The sequence below is a fragment of the Salminus brasiliensis genome, chromosome 2, assembly GCF_030463535.1.
Source record: "Salminus brasiliensis chromosome 2, fSalBra1.hap2, whole genome shotgun sequence".
In the NCBI taxonomy this organism is placed as follows: domain Eukaryota; kingdom Metazoa; phylum Chordata; class Actinopteri; order Characiformes; family Bryconidae; genus Salminus; species Salminus brasiliensis.
This window is the reverse complement of record NC_132879.1, coordinates 3,323,464-3,339,825: the sequence shown is the minus strand read 5'-3', so window position 1 is coordinate 3,339,825 and position 16,362 is coordinate 3,323,464. Positions and strand designations below refer to the sequence as shown.

The 16,362-nt window shown below is 41.5% G+C and overlaps 1 protein-coding gene across 17 annotated transcripts in view; it reads right to left on the bottom strand.

Moving 5' to 3' along the window:
* celf2 (cugbp, Elav-like family member 2) overlaps positions 1 to 16,362 on the bottom strand; it is a 39,910-nt gene that overhangs the window by 4,869 nt on the left and 18,679 nt on the right. For 2 of the 17 annotated variants that reach the window (XM_072674128.1, XM_072674136.1), the window contains exons 4-8: positions 15,600 to 15,734; positions 12,484 to 12,612; positions 5,316 to 5,513; positions 3,784 to 3,927; positions 1 to 2,709 (exon numbers count right to left, since the gene is read on the bottom strand). The exon at positions 1 to 2,709 is cut by the window's left edge and continues 4,869 nt beyond it. In XM_072674128.1, the coding sequence (XP_072530229.1) occupies positions 2,582 to 2,709; positions 3,784 to 3,927; positions 5,316 to 5,513; positions 12,484 to 12,612; positions 15,600 to 15,734 (734 nt within the window). In that variant the 3' untranslated portion in view covers positions 1 to 2,581. The remainder of the gene's footprint in view (positions 2,710 to 3,783; positions 3,928 to 5,315; positions 5,514 to 12,483; positions 12,613 to 15,599; positions 15,735 to 16,362) is intronic. The other 15 variants (XM_072674132.1, XM_072674141.1, XM_072674131.1 and 12 more) reach the window with 10 other exon arrangements.

The following is a 16,362-nucleotide window of genomic DNA, read 5'->3' as shown; positions in this document are numbered from 1 at the left end:
ACGAACCAAAATATAAGCTCAAATGAGGTCACATGCAGACAAACAAACAAACAAACAAAAAATCCCAAAAAGAAAAAAAAAAAGATCAAGCTAAGATCAAAAGTTGAGAGATCAGTAGGAGGAGACCAGGTTATGATCAGGAGAACTCAGAAAGACATCGGAAACAATGACGAGACGATGAGAGGATTTTTTTTTTTTTTTTTTTTTTTTTTTTTTTTTTTGAACGCCACGTAGACATGCTAGGCAAACGATGAGCAAAGAGTCATGGAGATGAGTTCTAGGGAAGAAAACGGGAGAGGAGAGTTACACACACAGCTCTGGCACACAACTACAGCATTAAAACCATGAGAACAACAAACGACAAACAACGATAACGTCAACAACAACAACAAAAACGACGACAACAACAACAGCGCTACTGACCAGCTGTGCACCAACAGAACCATTCTCAATAGAGGATTTTTTTTTTAAATTATTATTATTTTTAACTTTTTAAATATATATATTTTTTAACACATATTTCAAATGAGTAAACATATACGGAAATGATACACTCACACACACAACCGCACACATACACACACCAACACGCACACACATAGCACCCAAAAGTATCCATCAGTTACTCGTCCCCTGTTTGAGACAGCTGGATGGATCGTGGTTTTGGGGAAGGGGGATAAATATCCGAATTTTTTTGAAACGCACAAACGAAACAAAACACCAGACGAAGCTAAATGAAACATAAGGAGAAGGAGCGAGAAAGAGGTCGCACATATGAAGTGCCACTACTCATGAGGAGGGACAGAGTGTGGGAGGGAATGAGGGAATGAGAGAGATAGAAAGTACGTAAGAGAGGAAGAGGGGGGGGGTGGATAGAAGAAGAAAGCTGAGAAGTAGGGCTTCACACTATTGGTCATTTTGGCCTCTGCAGTTGGTTGAATATAAAAAGGCAGTGGTGTTTATGCTGCATTTTCAGTTGGATTAGTCTATTCAGCACTGCACTACCGCCACCATGTTTGAGTGGTGTGCTTTACCATCGCTGATCAGTCTGTGCTGTTCTTATCGAGGACTAACGACAGAAGTTCAGCCCGCCTAACGAACAGTAAGGCATTTCTGCAGGCTGAGACGTGACGAGACGAATTCGGATTAACAACCGCAACGGACAGCGTCGTCGTTTTGTTGTGGCCATCATGCAGCCCCATAAGACAGAAGTTTAACATGACAGATGGAGGAAAAGGGGAAGGGAGAAAGGTGTGGATGGGATGGAGAGAGAAAGAAAGAGAGAGAGAGAGAGAGAGAGAGAGAGGTAAAGAGAATGTAGGGGGATGGTAGGAGAGATAGGAAAGAGGGGGTGATTCTGTGTTCTCTTCACACAACAGGTTGTGTGGCTTCAGAAGACTGAACAAGGCTCCAAATAGTGAGAGCACGTCTTTAGGAACCCAATAACTTAACCATAATAAATAAAGTCTTTTACTTCAGAGGCAGTAGAAATTCTGTATAAAAATAGAACTGCTTTTTTTACAAATAAAATTTACAGGCCTGTGGCTTTCTGTACTTTGATTTTTTTTTCTTTCGATAAACATCAAGTATTTTCAGTTTTAACCCCGCCCACCCCGAAACTTAGAACGCTTTGTTAGTTTCTTTTTTTTAAGCCATCAACAGATCAAAATCTCTTCTTCTTTTTTTTGTTAAATGCTCTACACAAAAATGCTCTGTGTGACAAAAAACCGCAACGCTCGGACCCATAAACGTGTGAACTAAGGTACTAATTTTTGCTAAATGAAAAGTAGTCCCGTCTGACACAAATCAAAGAAAATCAACAAAAAGAAAGAAGTTTGTTTAATGGCAAGTGTTTGTGGAGAGTCTGTTTTGGCAGTTTGTTGCCGTTCGACTACAGAGAGGCCACAGCGGGTTTAACCCTTTTCTCTCTGGTGCCGGTGGGCCAAGGGGTCAAAGAAGCAGCGGAGCCCGCAGCCGATACCAGAGGTCAAAGGGCAAAAAAACCAAAAACAACAACAAATAAATAAATAAAAAGGTTTAACGTGCATATTGGTGCTTTTGCTCAGGTCTGACCCATTCCTACGCGTTCTCACAAGCCTCAAGTTCACAAAGAGAAACTAATCGTAGTTTAGAGATCTTTCCTTTCTGCTGTTGTTGTCGTCATCATGAAACGAAATAGGCATCATATAAATATTTACTTAAAAACACAAAAAAAACAAATTAAATTAAATAGTCTACACAACTCAAAATAATCAGAATAATAATAATAATTAAAAAAAAAACTAGCAATAGTAGCTAATCATTCATCGCAAGTCATACAAAATAATGGCAAAAATGGAAGCGTTCATGTGAAAATAGAAACCAAATAATAATAATAATAATAATAATAATAATAATACTGCCATCAAAAAAGCTTTAAAAAGAACATTTGGGGAAAGTAGCTCCCTCTAGTGGTGTAAGGGTGAAACGTCCCCCCCGTGTTCCCCCCTTCCCTCCCGGGGTCCCAGTGTGGTTGCCGTGGCAGCGGTGGGGACTTACCCTAGCAGTGTAAAGAGAGAGAGGACTGGCCCTAGCACTAAGATCAGTAGGGCTTGCTGTCGTTCTTGGAGCGCTTCAACTGCACCTTCAGGCGCTTCATTCCAATCTGAAAACCGTTCATCGCCTGAATGGCAGCCTGCGCGGACACAGGATTGTCATAGCTGACGAAACCTGAGAGGCAGAGAGAGAAAAACGTTTTACTTTTAAAGTAAATATAGTTTTTTTACTCCGTAAAACACTGTGTTAGTATTTAAAAAAAGAAAAATACAATAAAAAGTGACTTTCTACAAATTACCTTTTATTACGAATTACATGAGGGATTTACTCAATATCACTCAATAATAAATCTGATATATTTACCCTCAACAGTATATACAAAATAATGAGAGAAGAAATGTGACATTCCACAGAGGAAGTGACATCGCTGAGTGCAGGTCACATGCTTTTTATTACAACTGTTCGCAGATTTGATGTGATGTTAAGTGTTAAGTCAGGTGTAACAGTGCCCAGAGACCAGAATATTGGAACAGGCATACATGTTTTTATTTTTTTAAATGCTGAAATAACATATTCTACAGAAAACAGGCCTATGCCGTTGATTTTATAGCTATGAGAGTAGGCATGTAAAATGTAAGTTGAATTTCTGAATCACAAGGTAAAGATATTTTGTATAAATTGTGTGTAAAATATACATCATGCATTATTAATAGGAAAATTTAGTGTATGTATATATATATATATATATATGTATGTATGTATGTATAGTAGTATAGACCCAGAACACACAGAAAGATAAACAACAATGATTATTCTTCCATAATACTGATTTTTTTGGGTCCTAAGTGTTTACGAGTGGTTTTGTAGCGTTACTGGTATGGATGGTTCACTTGCGATATTGCCAGAGTAGCTATAAATAAACTACTGTAGAGAGCGAGAGAGCGCGCGAGAGAAAACACACATGATAAAAACACAAGAAGAGAGAAAAATCAGGACTGAGTTGGATGAAACGGCAATTAATAGAAGCAGTGCTGCTCTGTTTGATTTTTGTTGTGTGCGCTTTCAGAGCCGCCACTTTACTGCTAAGAGCTTTAATACACTTCAGCTGATACAACGTGTGTGTGTGTGTATGTTTAAAATATAGGTTTCTCTGTATAAAGGGCAATACAAATAGAATGAGTAGAGATGTTAATAAATTTGAGTGTTCGTGTGTGTGTGTGTGTGTGTGTGTGTGTGTGTCCTCCATACCGAAGCACTTGCTCAGATTGGTCTGTTTGTCGATGAAGACTTTGGCCGACACTACGTTTCCGAAAGGCATGAACATCTGCAGAATGTCCTGGTCCCCGAACTCCTGCGGCAGGTGATAGATGAAAAGGTTGGCCCCTTCTGGTCCTGTGCAGACACACACACACACACACACACACACACATTTATTTTAAAGCTTCAACTGATCCTTTTATCCCTGGGCTGTGAAATAGGGTTAAAATTTAAAATACCACTCCTCTCATTGTAACTCAGTGACCTATGGTCAGAGAACTGACTTTAGGTATGCCTGTGTGTGACTGCACATGGTGCCTAGTGCCTCTACAGTGTCTATATAGGGGTTCGAGCTAAATAACATATTTATATATATATATATACAATATATTGTTTTTTGGGGTTTTTTTTTATATGTTTTGTTTAATTTGATATTTGTTTAATATGGAAAGGAGAAGGAAAATCACCCTGTTCTCATATTTTATGACATATCTACCAAATATTGTTTATTTTACTCCAATATTGGATACAGTGCACTTCTGACATGTTGGATCACTGACTTCTGGAGAAATTTGGTGCAATTTCTGTGTTTTTAATATTGCAATACATAAACAAAACATAAACAAAATATTGCAATGTCAGTTTTTTTTCAATATTCTGCAAATCCAATAAGTAGTACTTTTTGAGAGGAGGGGTGCAGTTTTAGTTTATGTTTATGGTTCTGAAATATTCCCTGACTGACCATGTGGGACTGTTCTCTGTGTATGCTTTGTTTCACTCTCTGCAAAAATGTGAAAAGTTCTCAGACTGTAAGAACAAATGGGGACACTTTATGGTATAAATAAGAAAACAGTAGTGCAATGAAAACAGGCGTGCATGAGCAGTGACTGTAGGTCAGAAGGCTGAGACAGATTTTAATGTAGTCGCTTTACTGCTTGTGTGTTTTATGTGGAGGTAATGATGAGGTGAACCAGGTCTAGTGTGCAAATGATAGTATAGTAAGGACACTATACGGACAAACGTACTGGATGGAGCTCCACCATCCATCACTCCAGAGAACACAGTTCTTCCACTGCTCCACAGCTCAATGCTGGGGGGCCTTATACCCCTCTAGCCCACGCCTGGCATTAGGCAGCATGGTGCCAATAGGTTCAGTCCTATTCTGTTGGCAGTACTACAGGGACTAGACAAGCTGTGTGTGTGTGTGCATTTGCACATCTGTGTCAGTAATGGGTGCAGCTTAAAGTAGCCAATGCATTCATTAGAAAGGGTGTCCACAAACATTTGGACATACAGTGTATGTGACTAAAAACTAGGCTATGATTTGATGTTCTTCAGATTTGTGCTTTAAGAACCTACAGACTAAAGGAGCTGGAATATGTGAGATACAGGCTGCACCGCTGATGTAACCGATTGTCCGCCCTGTGCCATACCTTCCCGGTCTAGAACCTGGACTCAAGGTCCAGAATTGAAGACCTCTACCCTAGTGTATTACTGTGCGTACTGTCCGTGTGCAGCCTTACCCTCTTTCTGGCTGCCGGCGGCGCTCTGCTGCTGCAGTAGAGACTGGCTGTATAGGGTTGGCAGGGCTGCTGCTGCATACTGCTGGATCCCTGAGTAAGCCTGGGTGAGAGCGTCCATGGGCCCAGCCGAGCCGTTACTGAGCGCAGTGCTGCCCAAACCTCCGTTCAGGGCAGCCATACCTGAGAGCATGTGAGCAACTTTACATAAAACCCAACAATAAAGAAAAAAGAAGTGCACTTACTCGTTAGCGCTTGGGACTGGGGGAGTGTGTTTTTTTTTTTTTTTTTTGTCTACATCACAGCACGACACTCACACAGAAACATGGAAATACAGACAGACACGATATACACGCTGTAGATGCACAAAACAACAGGTTAACACCCAGGACAATACAACACGCAACACAAATAACAACTCACAATCTAGTATACGCAGTAAAGACCACCGTAAACACAGTGTTCTCACGCCACACACACGCACACATACATGGACAGAAGATAAATACCATCGATTGCACATAACAGTGTAAGCGAGTGGAAAGCGTGGCCAACACATGCAAAAACTACGTCACAGCAGCAGCACATCACGCTCACACTGATAACGAGCCCGAACAGCACTCCCTGCCTTTGTCTTAGGAGCTCTGAATATTCATCCTTTAACAAGCTGTCAAAAGTGTCACACCCGCCCCCCTCTGTACAGGCACAAACCTCTTGACGCAAGGCCGCAAATGAAGTTGGCAACACCTGCCGGGTTCTTCTGTATGAACTCAGTATGAAGCCCATTTCACCAGACGTTCAAAACATATGCTGTTTTTGATGCGTGTGGTACACATTCCTAAAGTCACAGACAAGGACTAGACTATAGGTGAATCCAGCCAGACGTGCTAGAGGCTAACAGAGATTAACACACACTTTGTTTCCAGATTGTATCTGGATTTAATTTGACCGGATAAGATCTGCGTTATGTAACAACAGCTGTAAACAGCAGTGTCTCATCATGGTTGTCTGGCTCTGGCCGTCTCTGACCACCTCTCATTTAACGATCGTCACATGAGCAATCCTATCATAATCCGACCACAGGGTGGGTTTTCACGCAGACAACGTGCTTTATGCAATGAACGTGGGCCGATCACTACAAACAGGCTCAAAAAGGCCCTGAGATATCCATATGAGACAAGACTAAGATTACCCAGATTTAGGGGTAATTGCTCTTCTAGGGCGTTCGAAGAATGTGGCCACTTTGGCTTTTTGCTTATTTGGCCAGCAAGTGTTTATTTCCTATTTGGAATAAACCCAAATAACATTGATAAAAAAGTGGTGCTTCTCCTTATGGAGTCTAGTGTTATTCAGAGTTCTCCTTCTTCAACACCTGGTTTGGTTGTAAATCAGGGCTTAATGATGGTAAATCAGGTGAGCTGCTGCTGCTGCTGCTGATGGAGTTAAACACATCCTCCACGCTGTGCTGGCTGGACTGTGGGGCGTCCAGGAGAAACCTGGAGGAACCGAGCTCTGTTCTTCAGACTAGCTCACCGACAAGATCTCACTACTTTCTTTCTTCAGAATGAGAAGCTCTTGTTTCTCCTTTTTTCTTGGTCTTCATTCGTGTCCCTCATTCTCCTTTGTCCCCCCAAATTCATTTCTCCTCTCACATTCTTCTCAGTTTTGTCTCCTCACTCTCTTAATTCCTGTCCCCTCATACTCTTCATTTCTCCTCCCACATTCTCTTCAATGTTGTCCCCTCATTCTTTTCATTTCTCTGCACCTATTCTCATCATTTTGTCCCCATTCTCTTAATTGTTATCCCTCATTCTCTTTATATATGTCCCCATCACTCTGATCATTTGTCATTTTTGTCCCCTTATTCTCCTCATGTTTGTCCATCATTCTCTTTATGTCTCCTCATTCTCTTTGTTTTTCTTCCCACATTCGCATTTATGCCCTCCTGAGTCAGTGCATGGTTGGCTGGACTGGGGGACGTCCAGGAGAAACCTGGAGGAACCGAGCTCTGTTCTTCAGACTAGCTCACCGACAAGTTCTCACTACTTTCTTTCTTCAGAATGAGAAGCTCTTGTTTCTCCTTTTCACTGGATTCATCTTCACCTGCTTTATCTGTTCTGATCTGTTCTGGAGCTTCTACAGGAGAAACTCGCTCGCTGCTGAGAGACATGGGTTTCAGTAATGCTCGTAGGTGCCTAAAATCTATATAATGTATATAAATGTATATAAAGGGTTGATTTCAATATTGATAGGTTTGCGTCTGAACCTCTTTCACACTTTGTATTGATGTGAAATGATGAAAGCAGGATTATGCGCAGAGGTACCTTTTTATCAAATTTCAGACTAATAAAATAATCTCCTACTTCTAAACTGTAGTCGTAAAATCGTTAATCAAAATTACAGCTGCAATAACGGTGACTTTTATAGGTTAGAGAGCTTCATAATAAGCGATTTGTCAGCAATCTTGCTTAAAGAGAAGCAGCAGCAGATCTCAGCTTTAGAAGAGCCTTAATTGAAGCCCAAACCATTAAAAAAACAAATCATTTCTATTCAATTCGAACTCGATCCATTCAGACCCAATATGTAAAACAATTAGTTCCGTCTACTAAGTACAAGATCCAAGCACGCTCTAATTGTGTGTGTGTGTGTGTCTGGGTGGGTGTGTATGTGTGTGTGAATGTGACCGATTCATACATATTTACTGGCTGGCCTTTTGCCATGACGGCCTGCAAACAATAAATGATGAGCGGGACGCTTAGACTGCGGCTTCCTCATTTATTCTGCAATAATTACGATACTGACCTTTAGTATTCAATTAAACTATACAGCCTCTTAAATGAGCAGTGTGTGTGTGTGTGTGTCTGTGAGAGAGAGTGAGTATGTGTGAGAAAGCCATTTGAATGAATGTAAAATGGATGATGTTCTGTTTGAGGGAGCTTGATTTATAAAACCAGAAACCTGGCCAAAAGGTCATTTCGGAACGATGGAGACATCAGGATCAGGTCATTCACATACAAATGTATGCACACGCACACACACACACATACACACACACACATACACATAAGCAATGTAAATGAGTGTCGCACTAACCACACTCTTTCCCATAAATGTTAATGGTTAATTGAAAACCAAATTACACACACACACACACACACACACACACACACACACACTTTAGGCTACCCAGTCTTTCTCCCTCCAGCAGTGTGATATAATACCTAGGGGTGGCATTATACTACTTTTCCATGTCAGACACCGATACTGCAACCTTAAGTATCTCCCCATATCTATATCCAGCATTATGGGTTTTTTTTCTCAGTTTGTCATAATATATTTGTCCCCGAAAAATTTACCTGCTTTATCTGTTCACATGAGATCTGGAGCTTCTACAGGAGAAACTCGCTCGCTGCTGAGAGACATGGGTTTCAGTAATGCTCGTAGGTGCTTAAAATCTCTGCACAGTGCTGTGGGTGTGTGTGGAATTGTGTGTGCAAATGTATATAAATGTATATAAAGGGTTGATTTTACAAAGTATTATATGAGATAGCACTCACGCCTGGTGATCCTACGCGACTCAATATGTTTGAGATAATAATTGGAGTTGAATTGAATTATTAACCGAATTCAGATCTACATCGTCCAGAACCATGTATTTCCTGTCTGAGTTCGCTGTATTCATTAAGACGTCATTGATATTAATTATATTTGATTTGATATACAGGACTTTTCTTTCCGAGCTGGATTACTCTTTGATACTTTTGTGACAAGCTGATATTGTTTGTTATGTGTTATGATTTCATGTCTGTAAATGAATCTAATCTTGAGTGGAATAGCCTGGAATACTGGCGTGTAGGCTCATACTGATATGATACGTTGATACTTCCAGTAGGGGGTATGCACGTGATGTCACAGGTGGGGGTAGTCAGTGAGCGGCTAACAGACCGACTGAGTGGCAGTGCTGGGGTTCAGTGTGAATGCTGCTAAACCTCAAAAGCGGGAAAGAGCTGTTGTGCGACTGACTGTACAAACTGATACAGTAGAAATTCAGCAGAGCTTCCTTTTACAATCTGCTGAGAGATAAAGAGAAGAAAAGCTAATGGATTTGCTGCAAGTCACAGAAACACCTGAAATCCAGCCACCGAAACGTTGTGTTGTGAAGTCACGCTCTGAAAACGGGTGGGACAGAAAACGGGCCCTGTCATTGCGAATTCAGCGACATGCTAAAGCAAGCAAACCTGGATGAGCCAGTCGACTAAATGAGCCTGAAAACAGTGGCTCAAACTCGACTCTGTGCTCCCAGATATGAGGCTTGTGATCTGAGCCTAGCTGGACGTTCCTGGCTACACACCGCTGTCGCGTCCAGCTGTCTTTAACTCGGGCAGATAGTCGCTGGTTTCCTTCCCGGTTATATTTACGGCCCAAATCAACCTTCTGAATAACAAACATCACTCTCTGAATCACTAACTCGTTTAAACAGTGAATCTAGAACCACATCCAGAACCTAGTGGAACCTTCACTGAAACATTCCCCTCATTTTCGTGGACACGCAACCACGGCAGCACAAAAGCGAGATTTGCTCGGTTTCATAAATGGTATAATACAAAGCCAGACACAAACACACACACAAACACACACAAAAGCTGGCGACCTTACAACAGCGATACAGTCAGCGCTACAAAACGAGTGTACAGAAGGACAGAGCGATGGTTTAGCGGAGTGTCAGGTGCGTGAATGTGTGTGTGGAGACGGGGCGAGGAGGAGTTTGCTGCACGTTCACACACACTGATGCCAGAGACGAATAAAAAACTCGGATCAGGGAACGAATGCAAACCCACTTCATGAGACCGATTCAGTTAAACCGATTCATGAATTGAAAATTGATTCATTTCCTGACCGGGACAAAAATGTAAACCAGAGAATACAAGAAGCATAGATACACACACACACAGATACTTACACACAGACACACACACACACACACACAGATACTTACACACAGAGACACACACACACACACACGCACGCATAAGCACACAGACAAACAGCCAAGGTGGAAAGTAAATAAATCACAGCTGCTCTTGTAATGATGATATCTTTTTTTACCATAACAGTAACTTTTTAATTAAAGTACAATCATTTTACTTTTACTCGACGTTTTGCTTGAAAGTATGCAAAAAAAAATATTTATTAGTTATTTATTTTTTGGAGTCTTTGAACTCTTTATTCATCCTCAGTTTGGTGTTTATGTTATATAAATGGGCTACTGTGGGGCCCGTTAGCTAGCTAATATATCTAATGCAAGGGGCAGTTAAGATAGTGAGTGAACCTAGTGACAATGTATTAAACAATTAGGCACTACTGAGTAATTGTATAATAGTTAATAAACAATTTATAAAAGTTGATGAAATTATTTATTTTATTTTTAGTGGGTAATGCAGGGATTTATAGTTTCTAGTAGGAACTGAATAATAAGGAGCTCCTCAATCATTTTTAGCAGTTAATAAATAATTGCACATCATTGTTGAATCAATGTGTAGTAGTTAATGCATAATTAATGTAAGTTACTGAATAATGAATGGCAGTTACTACATTATCGGGTTCTACTGAATAATCTACAATAATTTCTAAGTAATTTCTAGCAGTTACTGAATCATCAGGAGCTACTGAATAACCTACAGCAGTTACTGAATCATTTCTAGCAGTTACTGAATCATTTCTAGCAGTTACTGAATCATTTCTAGCAGTTACTGAATCATTTCTAGCAGTTACTGAATTATTTCTAGCAGTTACTGAATCATTTCTAGCAGTTATTGAATCATTTCTAGCAGTTATTGAATAATTAGGAGCTACTGAATAACCTACAGCAGTTACTGAATAAGTTACTGAATCATTTCTAGCAGTTACTGAATTATTTCTAGCAGTTACTGAATTATTTCTAGCAGTTACTGAATCATTTCTAGCAGTTACTGAATTATTTCTAGCAGTTACTGAATCATTTCTAGCAGTTATTGAATCATTTCTAGCAGTTATTGAATAATTAGGAGCTACTGAATAACCTACAGCAGTTACTGAATAAGTTACTGAATCATTTCTAGCAGTTACTGAATTATTTCTAGCAGTTACTGAATCATTTCTAGCAGTTACTGAATTATTTCTAGCAGTTACTGAATCATTTCTAGCAGTTATTGAATCATTTCTAGCAGTTATTGAATAATTAGGAGCTACTGAATAACCTACAGCAGTTACTGAATAAGTTACTGAATCATTTCTAGCAGTTACTGAATCATTTCTAGCAGTTATTGAATAATTAGGAGCTACTGAATAACCTACAGCAGTTACTGAATAAGTTACTGAATAATTTCTAGCAGTTACTGAATCATTTCTAGCAGTTACTGAATAATTTACAGTAGTTACTGAATCATTTACAGTAGTTGTTATTTTTTGTATTATTTATATTGTAGTATTTTATAATAGGTCTTAAAAACCCTAGGCTCATTTTTGAGTTTTAAGTTTCTCTCTCCACCGCTGTAGACCCCAAACACACACACAGACTACACAAACAGCAAACTCCCATTAGACCCAGAGAGATGCCCTCCTTTTGTTAAGTCTATCTCTGTTATCTCTGTGTGGAAATGTGTGTTGCTGCCTTTACATGCTCTCAGAATTATCGTAAACATGACCTCCAACATAAAGGTTACACCCGAACATTTCTTCAGAATCTCTTTCCATTACAAGTTTGAAACAATTTTAATGTATTTTTACAAATACAGCTCAGTTTTAGCAGTGATCAGTTAGCCTGGGGGCACTTCTTAATTTTCCATTTCATTCAGGGGTGACACACGTAATATTATGATACGTGATAACGTATGTCCCGTCTGTGGCGGACTAGGGTATGATTTCCTGGCTTGGCCTAGTACATATCAAACCTCCAATTTAGGTCAGTTACGGATTTGTGCCTCGTGTATCTTGAGGGGAAAAATAAATATGCTTAGGTCATTTATGATTTGGGAAATATCCGATGTGCAGCTAAAGGCAGCATGTGTGTGTGTGTGTGTGTGTGTGTGTGTGTGTGTGTTCAGTGAGTGGGTGTCTCTCTGGGCGTCACACAGCGGGCGTATGTGGGCGTACTGGAGTGGAATGGGTGAGGCGGATGCAGGGCTATACTCACTGTTGACGCTACCTGCTAGTGCATTAATGTTGTTGAGCCCGACGGTGGCCCCGGCCAGCCCCTGCAGAGTCCCCAAAGAACCCAGAGAACTCATAGCTCCCGCACTGGAGTTAGCAGTGGAACCTGCTGCTGGGAGAGAGAGGGAGGAGGAGAGAGAGAGAGAGAGAGAGAGAAAAGGGAATAAAGACAGAGAATAGTGTGTTATAATGCACAGAAAACCAGGTTCATATTTTCAACCTCTGAAATACATTAAGTGCTCTCTCTTCCTGTCTCCTACTTACGTACATACACACACACACACACTCACACACATCTAAGAGTGCTACAGTGAAGGGTGAGAAGGGTGAAGATGATAAGAGACAGTCAGCACCTTGTCAAGTGTTTACAACACAGGCTAACAGGCCAAAAGAGTGGAAGCAGACAGTCATTTTGATTAGTTTATTATTTTATTTTATTATTATTTGTCTTTCTAATTGAGTCATTTCCAATTTCCATGCAATACCTAGGACTGAGACAGTGAGGGTCAGTGTGTGTCAGTTGGTTTAATAATCCAGCAATTGGATTATTATACGGAACCAGTCAGGTAGCCTAGCCAAAAGTTTGTGGACACCCCTTCTAAAGAATGCATTCAGCTACTTTAAACTGCACCCATTGCTGATGCAGATGTGCACATGCGCACACACAGCTCGTCTAGTCTCTGTAGAAAAGTACCGCCAACGGACTGTCTTGAGCAGATCAACATGTACCTACTGGCACCATGCTGCTGCCTAATGCCAGGCGTGGGCTAGAGGGGTATAAAGCCTCCCAGCACTGAGCTGTGGAGCAGTGGAAGAACTGTGTTCTCTGGACTGGTGGTGATGCTCCAACCAGTACTTTTGGAATGAGCTGGGGAGTTTGGGATGATGAGGTGGGGTTGTGATCGTCCAACATCCTGCCCTCACTAATGTTCTTGTTGCTGAATGCAGTCAAATCCGCACAGAGACAGTTGTTACTCCAACAAAAGCAGGATCAGCTCCTTTTAATACCCTTGATTTCATAAGAAATGATGATTGAGCAGGTGTCCCAATACTTTTTTATTTTTTAGATTTTAACCAAAGCAGTTTGTTCCACAATATTCCACTGATTTGCAGCAAATTCTATGGGAGCTTTCTTCATGCTCTGTTTCGATATCTGCTCATCAAGCCTTCTGGACCCTCTGAACGGGGAATCATGCGGATCCAGTTAGAGCTGCAATAAAAGCTCTGCAGGAGATAAACTCATTAACAATCGCTTACGGCACACGCTGCTACTGCAACAAATCTGTTTCTGTATGTTATACGAGCTACATCTGTTGTAAACATCGACTCGCCTCTTACAGTGATACCGCAGTGATCTTGAGAGTGGGATTTACTGGAAAAAATTAGGAAACCCCATTTCTGATGATGTATCTTGAAGGTGGGAGGAACTTTTGAGGAACTACAAGCTTTTTGGGGTCGATCCTTGAGGCCCCATTAGCTGGGTAATGCAGAACAAAGCCAGACAGCTAACGTTACTGCAAGCAAACCCAATTTCACATCTGTATTTATTCACAAACAGTCTCTCTGTTTCTCTTATATTATATTATACCACTAAAGAATAAATAATTAGAATTATTTATTAATTTATTCATGTTTATTCAAACTATTTACACTATTCATTTAAATTCATATACTATACGGACAAAAGTATTGGGACATCTACAGAAGCGTTTTTGACCTTTCATTCTAGTCCCATAGTCTGCATTAATATGGAGTCGGTCTCTCTTTGCTCTAAGCTCTAACAGCAGCAGAAGCTCTGGAGGCGTCTCTGCACTCTGCTCTGAGCTCAGCACTCGGCCCTGACCCCGCTCTGTAGCTTTACGTGGTCTGACAGACACTCGGTGGCTGAGCTGCTCTCTGTGAGCTGTTCCTCCTAAACTCTTCCACTGTTCAATAATAACACCACTCACAGCTGATGGAGGAAGATCTAGGAGGGAGGAAATTTCACCAGCTGACTTGTTGTTGTTGGTGCAGCGGTGCTGAGCTCCTATTACATACAGAACCACGCTGGAGCTCAGTGAGCTCTTCAGAACCCACTCCCAGTCTCTCACTAATGTGTGGAAGACAGGCCGACTGCAGGACTAGGGGCTTGATTTTGTACAGCTGTGGCTGAATGGGACTGAATCAAACTCTAAACTTAATGATTAAGAGGTGTGTCCCAAAATCATGCATCTTTAAAGTGGGAGGAAAAGAGAGGTTCAAGGGCCCAAAGGTGGCAACCCATGATGAATAGGCCAGCCCTTTAATTATCTTCATTTATTAGGTTGTGTGTTGAAATGCTGCTTCCAACTTTTAGCCTGTAGGGTTCACGCCTCATCCCCTTTCTCACGTAGCGACAGAGGGAAAGAAAAAAAGGAGAGAATGAGTGATCAAGTGTGACAGATGAGAAGAGGAGAGAGGTGTGAGAGTATTAGCGGTACAGTGCTCCAAACAGTATGGTATGTCCTTCCAACCTGGAAACAGAATTCCACAACAAATAGTTCCGCTCTTCCCGAATGGATGAAGAGCCATTAGAGCTGCAAAGCAACAGCTGCAAAGTCTGCGCCATCAAACACCTGACAGCACATAGTCCATAGCATGAGGATGGCCGTCACCTCAGACAAATCAGGGACCCAAGAACACACACGTACACACACACGTACACGTACATACACACACATACATAGCCGAGACTCTATGAAATAAGCTTATAACTAAAGCTTTGATTGAAGACTTGACACGGACACAGAGAATGACCACTGAATGGAGGGAAAACACGTCTCGATGGCCGTGATGTGGATGACGATGACGGCGATTTCGGTGGGGATGCTTCGATTAGCATTCTAATTAATGTTCTATGAGTATTCTAGTACATGGTTATGCGAGCACTACAGCGCATGATAGTGGCGGTGGCAGCTTTAAGCCTTGTGAGCAGAAATCCCTTCGTTGGCGCTCTCTGAACAGCTGAGACTTTCACATGACAAGTCTGTAGGGTGCGATGACGGTGGGAAAGGTGGTGGAGGTGGTGAGAATGATGATGTTAATGGTAATGAAGGCTCTGGCTGGGCGGCCGCTGGTTACCTGGGCTGGCCAGGGCTCCCAGGGACCCTGTGCTGGAGGTCAGGGCGCTAGCGGTGGAAGGGCTGGCAGAGCTTTGCGCTGCAGCTGCAGCTGCTGCTAGAGTGGCCAGATTCTGTAACTGCAGAGCATTCATACCTGAAGAGAGAGAGAGGGTCAGTGTGTGTGTGTGTGTGTGTGTGTGTGTGTGTGAATAAAACTTGGCCACGAATGCAAATAAACCATAAACAAACATGGCCAGGGATGCATGTAGTTGTATGCATAGGTGTAGGGGTATATACTGTAAGTGTAAAACTGTGCATGAGTGTGTATATGTTTGTACAAATGTGTGTCTGTGTGTGTGTGTCTGTGTCCCACACACACCCTGCTCTACTGCACTCAAAGGGGAGAGAAAGTGTGAGGGATCAAACAGGAGAATGCACAGAATGTGTCGTATATACACTCTCAATGTATATACTTTCAACTATGAGTCAACACACAATTAACACACACACACACGCACACAGTGGACACACACAAGTTAAGACACCCGAGCTACTCTAGATGTCCGTTTTCCGAGTTGTTAAGTCACACAACTGCTGCAATTTCCAAGTGCCAGCGCCACGTCCAGTCAAAAGCAGCGGAACGTGTCTCAAATTTGAGCCGGTGGTTTTCCCGGAGGCGATAATCAGAAGGGGTTTATTTGTGCAGCCAATCAGGTTGTTCCCCTGTTGCCGAAGTCCTCGCGGCTGGGACTTGTCGAGAGTGACCGCACATTTGAAAGCTC